At 37.3% G+C, this 19,420-nt stretch overlaps 1 protein-coding gene across 3 annotated transcripts in view; it reads right to left on the minus strand.

Annotated features, from left to right (window-relative positions):
• SVEP1 (sushi, von Willebrand factor type A, EGF and pentraxin domain containing 1) overlaps nt 1–19,420 on the minus strand; it is a 181,887-nt gene that overhangs the window by 20,415 nt on the left and 142,052 nt on the right. For all 3 annotated transcript variants that reach the window (XM_072842318.1, XM_072842317.1, XM_072842316.1), the window contains 4 exons: nt 17,241–17,913; nt 12,876–15,664; nt 10,274–10,499; nt 7,838–7,993 (listed from right to left, as the gene is read on the minus strand). In XM_072842318.1, the coding sequence (XP_072698419.1) occupies nt 7,838–7,993; nt 10,274–10,499; nt 12,876–15,664; nt 17,241–17,913 (3,844 nt within the window). The remainder of the gene's footprint in view (nt 1–7,837; nt 7,994–10,273; nt 10,500–12,875; nt 15,665–17,240; nt 17,914–19,420) is intronic.

Raw genomic sequence — 19,420 nt, forward strand, 5'->3', positions numbered from 1 at the left:
GCACAGAGACACAGGCAGACTCCATGCAGAGAACCAACATGGGACTTGATCCTGGGTCTCCAGGATCACACCCCGGGCTGAAGGTGGCGCTAAACCGCTAAGCCACCAGGGCTGCCCGAATTTATTTTTCAATACTTGAAATGTGCAGCAAAGAATGTGTTTTGGTTTTTTTACACCTTTGAACATGAAACAAGTCAAGGTATCTTATTGGTATGAGGACTGAATTTTTTAATAATGTAACTTATCCACGGAAGATAAACTTATTAAGGGTCCAAGCATTTAAAATTTTAAATATTTGAAGTAAAAGTCTTCCTAAAATTTACTTCCCTGCCCCCTGAAATAAAGTAAAATGAACAGAACTTACTTGAAAAATTATTTACAACTATTATTCTAAATATATTTTTGTATAATTCTTCAGTATCTCATAGCTCTTGGTGGTTATATAGGCTGTTGACCACCCCCTATAATTATTATAGGCATATATGAGCTAAGATTACTCATATATGAGCTAAGATTACTATTCTTTGACTTCTGGGTATAATTTTTATGAGTCTTTGTTTCTTCCTTCTTTGCTGTTTACCTTTTACTATAATCATCAATGTTCCTACATAGTCAGGGAGCTGGTTTTAATGGCTTGTCATATACTTCCTCAAAATTAATAAAAAATAATCTACAAACTAAAATAATACATTTTGTGCATATTTAAGTATATAAACAGTAAAAGTATAGCAAAAGTTAACAGTGTTTATCTCTGGATGAAGAATCCTGATAAACTCTATTTTTCTTTTGCATTTTCCAACCTTTCTATAATCAATGCATATTGCTATTTTCAATAAGAAAAAAAATAATGACTTTATATTGAGAGACACATTTACTTAATTGATTTAATTATTTTCTTAGGAAGTCAGGATAGTAACCCTCCATTAAAATCAATGGAATCTTAAAAAAATAAAAAATAAAGTCAATAGAATCTTTATAGGCAAAGATTTATCAGTAGTTAAACTGACAGCTCAAAGAAAATATCTTTGAATAGAAGAATAATGATGAGAGGTATAAGATAAAACCAAAAGAGGCAATAGCTCTTTTTCAGACATCTTGCTAATGTAGAACACAGTTTTAAGACAATATGATGTCTCCAAAGGGCTCTGAGCAATGAAGAAACAGGTTAACAAAATTTGCGTGTATATATTCATTTAAAATCAAGCTCCTTAATACATTACTTAGGATCTAATCTTTTTAAACTATATTATAAAATTTAATGTATTTCATAGTAGATAAGGAATTTAAAGCATGGAGAAGAACTCAAACATGAAAAATATAACAGTAGAAAGAATAGTAACAAACTCCCATGCAGCCATCACCCACTTTACAATGTTAATTCAAGGTCAACCTTGTTTCATCTAAACTGTTCCTTTTTCCTAAGAACCCACATTATTTTGAAGCAAATTCCAGACATCAAATCATTTAACAGTTATTTCAGTATGAATCTCCAAAAGATGAGGGCTCTTAAAACTATAACCACAATAACCAATAACACTATCACAGCTTAAAAGGTAACAATTCTTTAATATTAATAAAAATCTTGTAAGTAGTCAAATTTCGAATTGTTGCATACATTTTATAATTTATTGCTTTATAGTTCACTTGAATCAGGACCAAAACATAGTTTATGTACCTTTTTAAATAAGTACCTTCTCTGTATTTCTTTCCCTCTTACCCTGTCAACTTATTTGTTTCAAAAACTAGAAAATTGGGTCATTTGTTCTGTAGCCGTTTCTACAAATAGAATTTTACTGATGGTCTCATTATGGTGTCACTTAGCATGTTCTTCTGTCTTTGGTACTGGTTGTTGGATTTAGAGGTTTGATAGGATTCAAATTCAATATTTCTTCTTTTTGGCAAGACTTTTCATATGGTATGTTTTTCAATCCAGAGGCACATAGTGTTTGGCTGTATCTATTTTTTCTAACACTAGTAGCCATGATGATGAGGACCTAAATCTGCTAGTTCATCAGAGTTGCAACCTCTGAGATTTAAATTCTATCATTTATTGACTGAAATAAATTACTTCTATAAAGGAAACTTTTCTTCATCTACTACTGGTTTTGTCATCCAGTTAGTGCTGAAAAGACAATTTTTCCCCTTTCATGATCTTTTATCAAAATAATGAATTTGTTCATGAGCCTCCTCTCATAGTTACCAGCTAATTTTCTTGTGTCCCTGTGAATCTGCTGTTAGGGATGCCTGGGTCGCTCAGGGCATGATCCCAGAGTCCCAGGATCAAGTCCCACATCAGGCTCCCTGCGAGGAGCCTGCCTCTCCCTCTACCTATGTCTCTGTCTCTCTCTGTGTGTCTCTCATGAAGAAATAAATAAAAATGTTTCTTATTTTTTTTAAAAGAGAATCTACTGTTATTCATGGCATATTTGATATGTTTAGTCCATTAAAATTATTGCCTTATTGAAGCCCAAATGGTCTAATGTTGGCCTATGGGAACCTTATCCAGTTGGTTCCCAAGTCTTTTTAACATGTAATCTTCAATAAGTTACCTAATATCTCACATGACAAGCTTTTCTAGGCTAATATTTTATATTTCATGTCCCAGACCTGGCTCTGGTTATTGCTGCAAGTAATTGGACTTATATTAAACAATTATTAAATAATACAAAAATTACTTTGTAATTTTGTAATTACTTTGTATTCCCTTATAAACAATATTTTTTAAGGTTTCTAAGATGATTCTAATAGGTAGCTTAGAATGAGAATTATTGCTATAACATTTCTCTCAGTTTTGTAGTTAATAGGATATTCCCAAATTTTAAGGTAAATTATCTACTTCCTTAAATTTAATGACCCATCTAGTTACTAAATATTAAATTTAAATTCAAAAGTTTAAATTTTGTAACACTTCACTTCTTAACAAATTGCAGAATTAGTACTCTCACATGAAGAAATAAATTTCAAAATCAGAAAAATTCTCCAACTGCAATCAACCATTACATTATCATACTTCTTTTTTTCTTTTCTTTTTAACCTTCTAAGGAAATGAAATAAGATCCATACAAGTCTAGTTCTAGTTTTCATGGACCTATCTTATGACAATCCTCTGAATGTGTGGTCAGAAAACAATGAAATGAGTGGTCAGAAAACAAATTACTGATAACGAATACTTCTGCAAAACCCACACTTAAATATAATAACAATAAAAGCAGGAAGAAGTTGCCTGAAAAAACAGGTGATGGCATTATAAAATATGAATAAGCCTCTCAAATTTCAAGTTTGATGATATGATCAGTGCTTCAGCAAGATTGACTCCAGATAGGATGGGAGCATGGCAGTGAAGTCGGAGGACGCTAGACTTACCTCATCCCACAAATACAACTAGGTAACTATCAAATCAAAATAAATACCCCCCCAAATTAACTTGAACATTGGCAGAACAATCTCCACCACTAAAGGTAGAGAAGAGGCCACATTGAAGAAGGTAAGAAATGCAGAGATGCAGTTTGGGAGAGAAAAAGATCAAGGCCACTGCAGTGGGGAAGGGGAGCTGCAGAACAGAGAAGGATGAGCGACAGTCTAGCACACAGGGGAGCACATGGGGAAGATAAATCTCTATAGCAATTGGCTTGGAAAGCAACAGGGCTTGAGTTTCATGAGTTCTGGCAACCAGTGAGGCTTAAAGCCTAGAGTTTTAAAGATCAGTGTGCTTGGCTCTTGAAGAGCTTGGAGGGCACTGGGGTTGTTCTTAGAGAGAAGGCAGGCAAACATCCCCAGACATACAGTGTGGACACAGTGATCTGAAGAACGCCTGACACACACAGTGGGGAGGTTAGTTGCTCATTTCAGAGTGTGTCTCAGAGAGGTAGCATTCATGGAAAGACTACTCTGGGAACAAAGGAACTGGCAGGCACAATTTCCTTCTCCCACCCCTTCTGCTTCCTCAGCAGAAGCGCAGGGGTACCTGCAAGCACCAGCACAGTTCTGACACTTACACCAAGCCCTACCATCCCACATTCCAGAAGAACTGCCCTTCCCAGTCACACTTGGCTGAGTCCCAGTGCAGTGGGCTCCCTACCCTAGAAGATCAGCCTAAACCCCTACCAATACTGCATCTCTTGACCTGGGAGTTTTCCAAGGCCTCAGTTCTGGTGGTAGTGATGACAGATCTCATTTCACAAACATACCAGAGCAACCTAGTTAAAATTTGCCACATTTAGGCCAGGGACAAACACTGTCCACAATAGGCAAAGAGAACCTCTATAGACCACTGGCCTGAAGGATAAAGCAGCCAGGATACAAAAGCAGAGCACACACAGCACATATTGGAGATACTCTCAGAAGTGCCAGGCCGTGGGGAATAAGGGACATTACACTGCAAGGCACTATAGGAACACTTCCTCATAAAGCCACGACCCTCAAGAAGGAGACATAGATGACTTTTTTTTAACATAGAAAGGAAACCCCATATGGCTATCGATGGATTTTTCAGCAGAAACTTTCCAAGCCAGAAGGGAATTGTAATATATATTCAAACTGCTGAATGAGAAAAATCTACAGCAGAGAATACTCTAGTCAGCGAGACTATCATTCAGAATAGAAGGAGAGATAAAGAATTTCTTAGACAAACAAAACTAAAGGAGTTCATGACCATTAAACCAGCCCTGCAAGAAATACTAAAGGGGACTCTTGAGTGGAAAGACCAAAAATGACATTATGTAGGTAGGAAACATAAAGCAATAAAAATGAATTTTTTTATAAAAAATATTTATTTTGTGAGTTCCTTAACTCACAGGCTGTAAAATATGAAACCATATACCTAAAATGTGGGGATGGGAGAAGAAAAGGAAATGAGTTCAAACTTAAATATCCATCAACTTAATATAGACTGCTATATGCAGAATGTTATATGCAAATTTAATGGTAACTACAAGTCAAAAGCAACAGAAATAAGCTAAGAACAAAGAGAAAGAAATCCAAATGTATTGTTAAAAAAAAATCAGCAAAACATGAAAGAGAATTATGTAAAGGATCAGAGAAAAACTTCAGAAATAACCATAAAATAAGTAATAAAATAGCAATAAATACTTATCTATCAATAATTACCTTGAATGTAAATGGACTAAATGCTCCAATCAGAAGACATAGGATGACAGAATAGATTAAAAAATAAGACCCATTTATATGCTGCTTATAAGAGATTCATTTAAGACCTAAAGATACCTGCAGATTGAAAGTAAGGGGATAGAGAAACATCTATCATGTACCTGGATGTCAAAAGAAAGCCAGAGTAGAGATACTAATATCAGAAAAAAACAGACTTAAACAAAGACTGTAACAAGAGACAAAAGAAGGAAACCATATAATAATAAAGGGGACAATATAGCAGGAAGATATAACAATTGTAAATATTTATGTGTCCGACATGGGAGCACTCAAATATGTAAAATAATAACAAACATAAAGGAGCTAATCAATAATAATATAATAATAGTAGGGGGTTTTAACATTCCACTTGCGTCAACAGACAGATCATCTAAACAAAATCAACAAGGAAACAATGGCTTTGAATGACACACTGGGATAGATGGATTTAACAGATATAGTCAGAACATTCCATCCTAAAACAACAAAATACACATTCTCTTCAAGTGTACATGGAACATTCTCCAGAACAGACCACATATTAGGTTACAAAACAAGTCTCAACAGATTAAAAAAGATTGAAGTCATACGATGCATCTTTTCTGACCACAATGCTATAAAAATGGAAGTCAACCACAAGAAAAAAATCTGGAAAAACCACAAATACATGGAGGTTAAATAACATTCTACTAAACAAATGAATGGGTCATCCAGGAAATAAAAGAAGAAAAAAGAAAATAAAGGGAAACAAATGAAAATGAAAAAGCATCAGTTCAAAAGCTTTGGAAGCACCAAAAGTGGTAGTAAGAGGGAAGCTTATAGCAGTACATCCTACCTCAAGAAGCAAGAAAAATCTCAAATGAACAATCTAATCTTAAACCTAAAAGACCTAGAAAAAGAACAACACACAAAACCTAACACCAGGAGAAGGAAGGAAACAATAAAGATTAGAGCAGAACTAACTGATATAGAAACTAAAAAAACAATAGAATGGATCAATGGAACCATGAGCTTGTTCTTTGAAAAAAAAAAATCAGTAAAATTGGTAAATCCCTAGCCAGACTTATCAAAAAGACAAGAGAAAGACTCAAATAAATAAAATCATGAGAGAGAAGAAATAATAACCAATACCATAGAAATACAAACAATTATAAGATAATTTTATGAAAATCTGTTGGATGTAGAGATTACTTGAAAATAAAAATCTTAAAAAAAAGCTTCTGTACAGTGAAAAAAAACACAATCAATAAAACTAAAAGGCAAGCTACAAAATGGGAGAAGATATAGCAAATGAAATATTTGAAAAAGGGTTAGCATCCAAAATATATGAAGACCTTATATAACTCAACACCCAGAAAACCAAATAATTCAATTAAAAATGGGCAGAAGACATGAACAGACATTTCTCCATTAAAGACATACATAGAAGGTCAACAGGCATATGAAAAGATGCTCAACATCACTCATCATCAGGGTAATATAAATTAAAACTACAATGAGATATTATCTCACACCTGTCAGAAGAGCTAAAATAAAAACACAAGAAACAACAAGTATTGGCGAGTATGTAGAAAATAAGAACCCACTTGCACTGTTGGAAAGGTAAACTGGTGCAGCCACTGTGGAAGACATTATGGAGGTTCCTCAAAAAGTTGAAAGTAGAACCACCCTAGGATCCAGCAATCACACTACTGGGTATTTACCCAAAGAATACAAAGACATTAATTCAAAAGGGGGGTATATACACCCCTACATTTATTGCAGCATTATTTACGATAGCCAAGACTTAGAAGTAGCCCAAATGTCCATTCATTGATGAATGGATAAAGAAGATGTGGTGTATATTATAATGGAATATATATTATAATGGAATATTATTCAGCCATAAAAAGAATGAAATCTTGCCATTTACAGTGACATGGATAGATCTAGAGGGTATAATGCTAAGTGAAATAAATCAGAGGAAGACAAATACCATATGGTTTCAATCATATGTAGATTTTAAGAAACAAAACAAAGGAACATAGGGGAAAAGAGAGAGAAAGAGACAAATGAAGAAAGAGTCTCTTAACTACAGAGAACAAACCAATGGCTACCTAAGGCGAATTGGGGGGTGGGGAGATGGGTGAAATAGGAGACAAGGAATAAGGAGTACTTATCATAAAGAGCACTGGGTGATTAAAAAAAAAAAAAAGAAAAGGAACTTAAAAAAAATTAACTGCAGCCTTCCCACCAAAGTAAATAGGGAGACATAGGTGTTGCTGATGGGGTTTATAATATTAATTATAAACAAGGAGTGGAAAAAAAAATAAACAAGGAGTGGTCTTGAGACCTAACTTGGTATTTGGCTAGAACTGCTCTGAGGATTTTCAGGCCACACTTGCCATAGGCCAAAACACAAGTTTAAATGGCCAACTAAAGTAACAGAATCAGTCTTGTGGCTGGTATACTAGCTTCCTCTTCCTTTTCATGGCTCTGCTGTGTGTTTTTGTTTTTGAGACTTAGTTTGTTTTTTAAAATTATAAGGCACTTTAAATGTTTCTTGGAAAGTGTTAAAATATACAGTAACAAAGTACAAAAAATATTTTAGGACCAAAATCAGAGAAACAAACTGGTGCGAATACTAAAAATTCTCCAATGTATATATGTTGGAAAAACAAATGAATTCTAGCTAAACAATTTGTTCACATACCTGTAATTCATAGCCAGTTTCACACTGATAAATAACTGTGCTTTCAAAACTGTATTTACTGCCAAACACAAACCCATGTTCTGGACTTTCAGGTTTCCCACAAGAAACTGGACTGCAAGATTCATCAGAAAATGGTGGTTCCCAGGTTCCATCAAGCTAAATGACAAATGACAGATTAGAAGTTACATTAAGGGGTTAATACATATGAACTCAGAAATTTGCAAATATTGGCATAGCAGAATAATCCCCAAAATGATGGTCAAAAGAAGCTAGAACTTGGTTCTACTTCTGATACATGTTATCTGTGGCCTGAAAAAACACACATTAATTATTAGATGGCCTCATTAATTATCGCTGAACAATTTTAGACATTTCTCAAGCACATAAAATAAGCATTTTCTTCCTAGTAGAATCCATTAAAAAAATCAAGAATACCAAGGAGTTGTTTTCGTTATGATGAAGGACTGGACGGTTGACACAAATATTCCATGACTGATACGAATCTGTCCTTACATTTCACTCTACTTCCCCAACACCACAGTCAGAGTTAACATCTTTCAGCCTTCTGTTTGGGGAAAGTGAGGCATAACCAGATGTTTCCCTTGACTGTTATTTTCTTGCTAGTATTTTTTTGTTTTCTTTGAGGAAATAGTACATGAGCTGGATAACAATCTAAAACAGGACATTTATTCTACATATGATGCATAATTAATTTTATATATCTGTCTGCCTCATAATTAACCATTCCCCTAATGTTGGAAATATAAGTTGAACTTAACTTTTCAATATAGAAATAATACTTTGATAAATATATATTTCTGCATAAATTATTCTGGGCATTACTATCCACTTTTAAAAACTATGTAGTATTGGTTTCTTTTGATATACCCAGGATCTGTTTCGGTAAATTTTAATTTTTCCCTATAATGGCTACTTCATTATATCAGAATAATTTATTAATGATTCCCCTCATAGACTTGTGATGATTCCTTTATCAGGATGTACTTTTGATTTATTTCTTCCATTCTACTATTTTTCCTGTCTGCCGAATCTATACCAAAACCACACTGATAGGACCTTTGTAATTCTGTAATATGTCTTAATTTCGGGAAAGGCTGGATCTCATTCAGTATTTACCCTTCAAAATTCCTATTAATCTTCTCATCCATCTATTTGTTCTATGAAGTACAGAATCATTTTGTTGTAGCAAAATAAAATATTTCTAGGCACTGAACAGAGTTTTAGAGAATTTCTGCATTTAAACACTTAGAAAGGACCTATTCTACTTTTCAGACTAAAATTCAACCTAAAACTCAGTTGTGTGAGGGTGAGGGGTTATATCTTATTTGGAGAAAGTAATAAGGGTTGTTAAAAATAAATTACTGAGTCCCCCCCCAAAAAAAAACCCCAAACCAATAGCAACACACTAACCAAAAAGAAAAAACAACATAGTTACCAATATGTCAGGGTCCTACAGGGGACATATTTAAATAAAGAAAACAAGTTGGGGTAATAGGTCATCACAGAGCCTGTCAATATTTCAGATGGAATTCAAAAGAATGTTTAAGGTAAAAGTCATTTCTATACCATGCAACCTGTCCTGCCTTTCAACTCCTCCCTCCCCCAACTCCAGCACAGAAGACTGTATCAGTAATTCATTTTATTTTTCTTTTTCTGGTCCATCTCATGGAAGCAAGGAGAAGGTGATGTGTTAGGGATGGATATCTGCTCTCTATGGTGATTCAGACACTTTTCCCTGCTTGACTTTCTAGTTTCTTGTTCCAACCATACAAGACACATATTATTATACACAGTTTTATATATTATTATAATTTTATGTATAATTATACATTATTATATACAGTTTTTTTATATACAATTTTTCAAATAAGGAAACAAGGCTCAAACATTTTAAGTGACTTCCTTAGAGTCACACAAGTAGTAAGTAACAGAGACAGAATTTGAATCCAAGTTACTGTTTCTACAACTTTTGGTTTTTTAACTAAAACTGGAAACATTTGGTATCAATCAGGGCTCATTTCCCACACAAGGATACTCTTTACTAAACAACAACAACAACAACAACAACAACAACAACAACAACAAAAGGACACTCTTTACTGCATTTATGTGTAGACAATCTAACTTCTGGTTAAGTTTTCATGAATATTTTGTTATAGATATTTTAACATTTTATCTCACGTTGGCACTTTTCACCTACTCTTGGAATTTTCTTAAAAATAGGAATATTGAAAAGAAAGATATGTTTTGTAATATTTCTACCAGAAAACTTCTCAAATTCTTGACATGATTGGAAACTTGAGGCATTTTCCCCCTTTTTTGGATAGCAAGGTACTGCTGTGGATAAATATATGTATATATATTTAATATATATAAATGAGTCAAAGGTACATGTCCTAGGACAGAGAGTCTTACCTGGCACGTTGATATGTTAACTCCCTCATAGATATACCCTTCTGCACACGACACAGAAACTTGCTTATTCACACTGAAATCATCCCCCTGAACAAGTATGTGTGCTATATTTGCTGGCAGAGGACATTTTTTAGGGCTGCAAGAGATCCTCTCAGGAAACCAACGACCATCTTTCTGACAGGTGAATGTATCTATATCTGTATCCATCACATAACCTTCCAGACATCTGTAATGGAAAATCAAAATGAGTGACCTAGAGAGTACGATGTACTTGGTGACTTATCCTGGATTTAAGATGCTGTCTACAAAGTTTAGTAGGCATTGTATGCGATATATTAAAACTGATTCAAATGTCAAGGGAATGGCATCACCACGCAAAAACACCAACATAACAATGACAAGCAGATCAGTCTTAGCTGTCCACATTAAGGTTTAGCCAAGCCTAATGTCGATTTAAACATCCTTAGTGAAAGGGAATAAAGGGAAAGGAGAGAAAATGAGTGAAAATATCAGTGAGGGTGACAAAACATGAGAGACACCTAACTCTGGGAAATGAACAAGGGGCAGTGGAAGGGGAAGTGGGCGGGGGGTTGGGGTGACTGGGTGATGGGCACTGAGGGGGGCACTTGGCGGGATGAGCACTGAGTGTTATGTTATATGTTGGCAAACTGAACGCCAATAAAAAATTTTTTTAAAAAGAATACTATAAAAAAAAATGTTCTTGGCAGGAGCAGCCTGGTGACTCAGCAGTTTAGCACCACCTTCAGCCCAGGGCATGATCCTGGAGACCTGGGATCAAGTCCTACGTCGGGCTTCCTGCATGGAGCCTGCTTCTCCCTCTGCCTGTGTCTCTGCCTCTCTCTCTCTTTCTCTGTGTCTCTCATGAATAAATAAATAAAGTCTTTAAAAAATGTTCTTGAAATTATTACCCTTGTAGATTAGATCAACATTGAATTCACTTTTATTCTGAAAATAGCTAACAGTTCAAAAAATTCTAGATGTAGTACAAAACAGACTCAGATACTAATGAGAATATAACAATTAATATTTATTGAGGATCTACTTTGTGCCAAACACTGTTCTAAGTCCTTTATATAGGGTATCTTTTAATCCTGAGTAGTAGATATTATTATGTAACAATAGTATTTGGTGTTCAAACTCAAATCAACCTGGCTGTAGAATGTTCTATGATTTTTAAAGCTCGCATTTATTTATTTGGCATATGTTTACATGGAACTTATTAAATTCCAGCCACTGTTCTAGTGCTCCACAAATATTAATTCACTTATTTCTCATGTCAACCCTATGAGTAGGTATGTTTATCTTGATTCCCATTTGGTTATCTTGATTCCCATTTGAAACTGACATCAAAGACACTAAATAACTTCCCCAGGAAGCAACAGAACTGAGATTCCTGCCTAGGGATTCTGGTTCTAGAATCCATGCTTCCACTACTATACGACACTGCCTTTTAAATTAAACCATTTAGCTAATTAGCATTTTTAAAGTGTATATATATTTTTTAAATTTCACAATTCACTAAGCTAGATAGGAGTCACATGTTTCACAAACTTGTAATCTGTTTACTACAAGCAAAGATCTAAAACATAATCAAACATGACAAGGCATAGCAAACAGGGGGCTCTTGAGAAACAGGTGATGTGATTTTTCTAGATACCTCACACATCAACATCCAAATAGAAAACTGAAAATGTATTTCAAAAGCAAGGGATAATTTTTGTTTTTCTTCTCAGTGCATGAGCAACCGGTCTTCAGCTTTCTGATCATTGATGATACTCCCTTGGGTCTCCTCCTTACTGCAATTAGGAGAAGATGAAGGTAGGCCTAAAATGTCCACAACAAGCATGTTTAAGAAGAGCTAGTGAATTATTAAAATCTAAGAAGCCAATATGTGAAGGATAATCCATAATTCTTTCCAAGATGTGACTAAAATCTACATTGATTTAGAGGGTTGAGATATCTTACGGGCATTTATTCCAATAAAAATTTAATTTATAAGTTTATTCCATATCTCTAATTTCTTTTTAATAATGCATTGTAGAGAGGGAACTTTACAGCAAAAATCACTATTTGTGCATTAGTTTAGTTTGTTCAAATAGCATAGGTTGGAAATTCCCTTAAGATATCTTCCTATTTATATTGATCAATGAAAGTATGTGCCTTTTTGACCTGAATTCTTTAGTGTTTGCCTTATTTCCCCAATATCTGCTTGTATGAATATAACCATAAAGTGATATCATTAAGAAATTTACCAGCATGACTTTTGAAAGGAAAAAGAGCCTGATGACTTAAAAGATAAAAAAGCCAGCTAGAGGATCTCACTGTTTCATGAAGGTCAACAGAATATGATAATCATAATTATTTTAGGAACTACAATCTGAAAATGTAGAAATTTATTTTTTGTAGCCAATGGATTTCCACACAATTATGAATAGAATAAGGCCAAGTGTTAAAAGCTTCAGTTTTTGGAGAGCAGTCTAGAGATGGTATTTTCCCAATTAGCTAAGTTTTTGACCTAGCACTTTTTATTTTACAATTCTCCTGCCTGCATCTTTTGGAGACTCTAGAGCCATGGTCTTACCTGAGTTTCACTTTACTTTCGTAAACGTGTGCCTCTCCAGTTGCCACTGCATTGGCGACAGATGGTGGGGATCCACAGGATAAGGGCTCACAGGCTGGATAAGGCTGGCTCCACGTCCCTTTCTCTGTACAAACCAGATCTGAACTCCCTTGTATGACATACCCAGATCTGCAGTTGTAGGTTATCACATTTTCCTCCAAAGAGCCACTCTCACTGATGAATGCATTTGGTATCACTGGGGGAGAACCACAAGAAGTGTGTTCGCAGCGTGGGAAGCCAGAGCTCCACTGATCATTGGCTTCACAGGTGATTTCAGAAACTCCAAGGAGCTTGAAGCCTTTGAAGCACTGAATCTGGGCTACCTTTCCACAGCCAAAATCTGTCCCATTGACAGCTCCATTTTGAATTACTGGTGTGGAACACCTGCAAGGCAGGCAGGAAGGTGGGCTGCCACTCCAGGAGCCATCAGAAAGACACCTTCGTGAAGGACTTCCATAGAGCTTATAACCAGGAAAGCACTGATACTGTATATGCCCTCCATGATAAAAGGAGAAGCCATTAGGAAAGCCATGGGGAGGATCTTCAGGAGGGCCACAGTTGACTGGTTTACAGGAAGGAAACTCTGCATCCCAGTTGCCATCTGACTGACAGGTGAGTTTTGGGGCACCATGCAGCATGTAGCCATCCTGACAGTGGAACACCACTTCCTTTCCAAATCCATAGTCCAGGCCGTCCATCACTCCATTTGCCACTTGTGGTGGGGTGACACATCTGACAGGCACACAGATGGGAGTGGTTCCACTCCAATGTCCATCAGCAAGACAAACACGACTCCTGTCTCCCTCAAGGAAGAACCCTACATTGCAAGTATACTCAATCTCCTTTTGGAATGTATATTGGTTTCCTTTCACCTGGCCATTGGCTGAGATTGGAGGTGAACCACAGTCCACAGGACTGCAAGTTGGCTCACTCTCATCCCATTTATTATTTTGTTGGCATGTTCTCCTCTCAGGGCCATTCAACACGTACCCAGGATTACACTGATAGTACAACACACTCAGGTATGTGTAGTTACTTCCTTTGACAGAACCATTCATAATTGGATTTGGTTTTGGGCATGAAATGGCCTCACACCTTGGGGAAGTACCACTCCATTCTCTATTCTGTAGACAAAATCTCATGTCCGAGCCCAGTAGAATGTGTCCAGGTTTGCAAATATACTGTACAGCATTGCCCATAGTAGTCTCTGTAAAATGCAAAAAGCCATTTTCAGGAGCAACTGGTAAGTCACATTCAATTGAAATGCAGGATGGTGCACTGCCATTCCAAGTTCCATCTTCCTGGCAGATCAGCATAGGGCTCCCTAAAAGTTCATATCCTGGATTACAGGTGTATGAAACTATGGTACCATATGGAAAGTTTGCTGAATGTGTAGCAGGAGATCCTTTTGTGTTTTCCCAGGTTGCCACTGCTGCCATATGATGAGGAGGGCGAGGAGTCAGATATGGAATCTCCATCATATCTTCTTCTTGGTCAACATGTCCCTGACCATCTTTGACCTTAGTACATTCTCCAAAATCAATATGAGGAGGAAGACCACAGTCTACAGGTACACATTTTGGTATGGCACTTGACCATCCCGACTCTCCACAGGTCTGCATGGCATGACCAGCTACCTGCCACCCAGGAAAGCAGCTGTAGATGATCATGGCCCCATAGCCGTAATCTGCACCTTCTACAAAACCATTTTCAATGGGTTGTGGGGGATTACAGTGGATGGCACTGCATGATGGGACATCCATATCCCAGTCACCTGTCTCCAAACAAGTCAAGGCTTTGGGACCCTCAAGCCTGAAGCCTCGGCGACAGGAGTATGTAATGGTTTGCCCATAGTGCAGGTGTGTGTAAGAGAATTTGCCATTTGAAATCTCCCTGGGCTTTGGGCACTCAACGGGTTTACAGGTGGGTTTTCCTCCAAGCCATTGACCATTTTCTCCACAAAGGATGGTAGTATTTCCGACCAACTCAAAGCCTGGCTTGCAGGTATAGAGAGCTGTGCTGAGATAGGCAAGACCTTGTACATCGATGATACCATTGAGAATTTCCTCAGGGTGGGGACATTCCACTGGGACACATTCTGGCAATGGAGAACTCCAGGTACCATCAGCTTGACAGGAGGTGGTGGGATCCCCTCTTAGGAAAAATCCATCCACACAAGAATACTTGACAGTACTTCCAAAATGAAGTGCAGAAGAAGGAGCAGGGACACCAAAGGAAATGAGGGGAGGTGGGAGACAAAGAACCATCTTACAAACAGGAAAAGAATCATTCCATTGCTGTGATGGCAAGCATTTCAGGACAGAGGGCCCCTGAAGGGCATGTCCCTCTTTACAAGACAATGTCACCACTCCTACTTCAGTAGCTAACTCCTTTAGGACAAGCTGGTTTTCCAAGAGAGGTGGCTCTGGGCACTTGGCAGGCACACACTTCTGGTTTAGTTTCTTATTCCATTTGCCAGATTTCTGGCATGTCCAAGAATTATCACCAATGAGCTCAAAACCCTCATTACAGAAAAACTGAACCTTGGATCCTACTTCAAAATTTTCTCCTTTCATGTAGCCATTCTGGATTGGGGGAGGTTTTCCACAGTTAAGAGGGACGCATGACAGTGGGGATTCACTGTGCCAGTGGCGATTGGCTTGGCAGACAAATACAGGACTTCCAACAGATTTGTAGCCTGGATTACATTGATATCTCACTTCACTCTCAAAGATCCTGCCAGTTGTATGCTGTATAATAGGGAGAAAACAATTAAGTATAATTTGTAAAACAATATAATTAACTAAATACATTGAATGATAAAAAGTAGATTAAAACGCCTATGTTAAGACAAATCAGTTAAGACATAAGCAAATAAGGATTTATGTTTTTGTTTTTTTTAATAGGTCTACTCTACTTTTAGTGAGTGAAAAGGATGGGTCAAATTAGGTAATTCCCACTACAGAAATGTTTATTCTTGGGCTGAGCCTACAATAAGTAAAAGATAATCGTTTTAAATTGATGATTTGGTGGATCACTACCAAAAATTATAAGTTAGTAAGTTCAAAAAAATCTTGCTCACCAAAGCAATGCTCTAGTTCGTTGCTTTAACCACCGAAAAGGAAACATGCACATACAACATACATTTATTTGTTAATATTGTTTTAAAAAAGCAAATAAAATATTTTTCATGGATATATTCCAAAGAGTGCTATCAAAGTTTTGTGTTCATTCTTAACACAAATTTTAAAATTGTGGCTATAAAGATGGGAAATTAAAAAGCAATATTTTATCTTCTAACCAAAAAGTTGATACTCAGGATCTCAACATTTAAATAAATAAGTGACTAATATGATTAACAGGTCATTTTTAGGCAGTACCAAAGATGAATTAGTTATGAAAACCTTAAGAAAACTTATCATGGTAAAGGCTAGCTAGCTTGCATGCTATAGTGAACTTCTTGTTCTAGTGGACATAATTCTTTGTTTTGTTCACTTATTTATTTCTTGGGTACCCTACATACATGTAAGTGCCATGCCATCACAGACCTAATCTGCATTGTTAAATACTAGTTCTCCACTGCTTACCTGGCACCCAGTAGGAGCTACAGAGATATTTGTTAAATGAACAAATGAAAGCCTACTTATCTATATATACGCTCTTCCAGTGGAACCCTACTACAGCAGAGCAAAGATGTGAAACAGCAAGTGTTTACTGCTGTTTGAGAATATAAAGGAGAAAAGGTATTATGTATATGTGGGTTTTTACATAGTATTTAATTAGAATAGTGTCTCTTTCAAATAGCCCTTAATTTGAAGAAACATATTAGGCACATGTTAATGCGAAAGGAGTAAATGAAAGTTTCACCCTTTGTCCTGGTGAAACTACCTTTAGGTCTGCTGAAAGAAAACCATAAAAACTGCATTATAGTTAATAGATGATTCACCCCATCTTTTGTCTAAAAATTAGAAATGATACCAGTTATCTCTAGGTTCCATTGGGCCTTAATTTCTATAAAATATACATCCATCTTGGGATGACTTCTATATAAAGGAAAATAATACTGTATTAAAATTGGCTCATTCTAACTTCATAGTTAGGGCTAAGGTAGTGCTACAAAGCACTTCAACCGTCTATATGCTAGGAGAAGGTAGAAAGCTATAGATTAAAAAGACTTCTCTCTAATATTCACCAGCTAGAGGTTTAGCCACTTCTGTTTTTCAACAATTAATCTGTTCAGTGTTCTGCCTCTGAATCCCAGGTTAGCCATAGTGGTCTGGCTGTCAGTGATGAGAGCCATGGACCTCTTGCTCATTAGTCTCTTACCTCCAGAAAGCCATTCTCAACCTTAGGCGGTTCGTTGCAAGACACAGGGTGGCATGTAGGTGTGGGGCTACTCCACTGTCCTGTAGCTTCGCAGGTGCTCTTCTTCTCCCCTTTGATGTAGAACCCCTTGTTGCAGCTATAAGCCACCATGGCCCCAAAACTGTAGTTTGTTCCACTCGCATAGCCATTCATGATGCTTGGTGGCTCTCCACACCGCACGGGGATGCACTGGATGGACATCGGGGAAGGGTTCCACTGCCCACCTTTCAAACACTCAATCTTTGCCGAGGTATTCAGTACAAAACCTTCCATGCATTTAAAGCTTACAACTGACCCTGCTGCAAATTTTGCTTTGCTCACAGATTCCAAGATGCTATAGGAAACAGATGGAGGTTTTTCACAGAAATGAGCTATACAATGGGGCATGGCCTGACCTTCTGGGGGAACCCACTTGCCCTGGGCATTGCAAAGGAGCTGGGAATTGTCTGCCAAGCTGTAACCATCTGAACAATAGTAGAATGCAATGTCTCCAAATAACCGATGGGCAGTCTCTGGAGAGGCATGTTCCACGTTGGGGGGCTCATCGCAGGAGACAGCCAGACACTGCTGGTTACTTCCATTCCACTTGCCATTGGCCAGGCATTCAATGGTGTCGGGACCAGCAAGGGTGTAGCTATGAGATTGGGAGGAAAGGAATAATAATTAAGTAAAATATGTTTGTATCTTCGTATATTCTTTTTATTTTTTTAATATTTCCAACAAGGACTTTATTTTTTTATTCTTTAAAAATAAAATAAAATAACATTTATTAAGATGGAGGCATAGCAGGAGAACTCTACAGGCTCGTCTCATCCTTCAAATACAATTAGATAATTATCAAATCATTCTGAATACCCAATAAATTGACTTGAGGATGGATAGAACAAACTGTACAACTAGAGGGGGAGAAGAGGCCATATCAAGGAAGTGCAGAGACATGGTTTGGGGGAGAAACAGATCCTGAGTGCTGTGGAGGGGAGACAGCATTGGTCTCAGACAATGGTGAGAGAAATGGGAGTGCTCAGGGGAACTCACACAGAGAACACTTCACCACAGCCATTGGCTGGGAAAATGAGAGGGGTTGATTTTTTGTGAGTTTTTGTAAATAGAAGGGCTTGAACACTGGAGTTTTAAAGGCTGGCAGGCTTGGCTGGTATAGAGACCTGAGGCTGCTGCCCTACTCCTGGAGAGAAGGTAGGCAAGCAGCCCAGGAGTACGTAGCACCATCTGAGGAACGCCTAGGTCACATGGGGAGACTGCTCTTCTTGGAGAACATCTGTGAGAGGTGGCATTTGCAGAGTTGCCTCTCCAGGGACAAAGGAGCCAGCAGGCTCTATTTTGCAACCCTGCCCCTCAGCATAAACACAGAGCCACCTGTGGGTAACAGCACTGTGCCGACACTGGCTGCCTGACCTTCTTATACCAGGTCCCAAGCCCCTGTGCTCTGCCAGTATTGCCCTTCTTGGACAAGTGTGCCTCAGTGCCCACACAGCAGGGAGGAGAGAAAACCTGTCGACCCTATCTACACCATATCTCCCAGCTAGAGTTCTGCGAGGCTTCAGTTCTAGTGGAAGTAGTATCAGGGTCTCATTTAACAAACAGACCAGAATACAGCTAGTTAAAACTTGCCACACTCTAGTTAAACTGCCCACTGCACACAAGGAGAACCTCTGCAGACAAGAACAGAGTAGCCAAACACAGCAGCAGAGTGCACACAACACACAGCAGTGACAATCTCTGAAGCACCAGGCCCTGGGCACTATCTAACCATTTCTTCAAAAAGCCATTACTCTCAAAATCAGGACACATAATACGCTTTTTTAACACAGAGAAAAAGACAGAGACTTAAACAATAATGTCAAGATAAAGAAGTTCATCCTTAATGAAGCAACAAGATAAGGTCATGGTCAAAGATCTAATTGAAACAGATGTCAGTAATATGCCTGATGGAGAATTTAAAACAACAATCATAAGGATACTTACTGGGTGAGAGAGAAGAATGGAAGGCTTCAGGGAGGCCTTTACCACAGAGATAAAAGAGTTAAAAAACAATCAGAAATGAAAAATGCAATATTGGAGATTGGAAACAGGATGTAATGAACACAAGGCTGGAAGAAACAGAGGTACATATAAGTGATATA

The sequence above is a fragment of the Canis lupus genome, chromosome 10 (assembly GCF_048164855.1).
Source record: "Canis lupus baileyi chromosome 10, mCanLup2.hap1, whole genome shotgun sequence".
Taxonomy (NCBI): domain Eukaryota; kingdom Metazoa; phylum Chordata; class Mammalia; order Carnivora; family Canidae; genus Canis; species Canis lupus.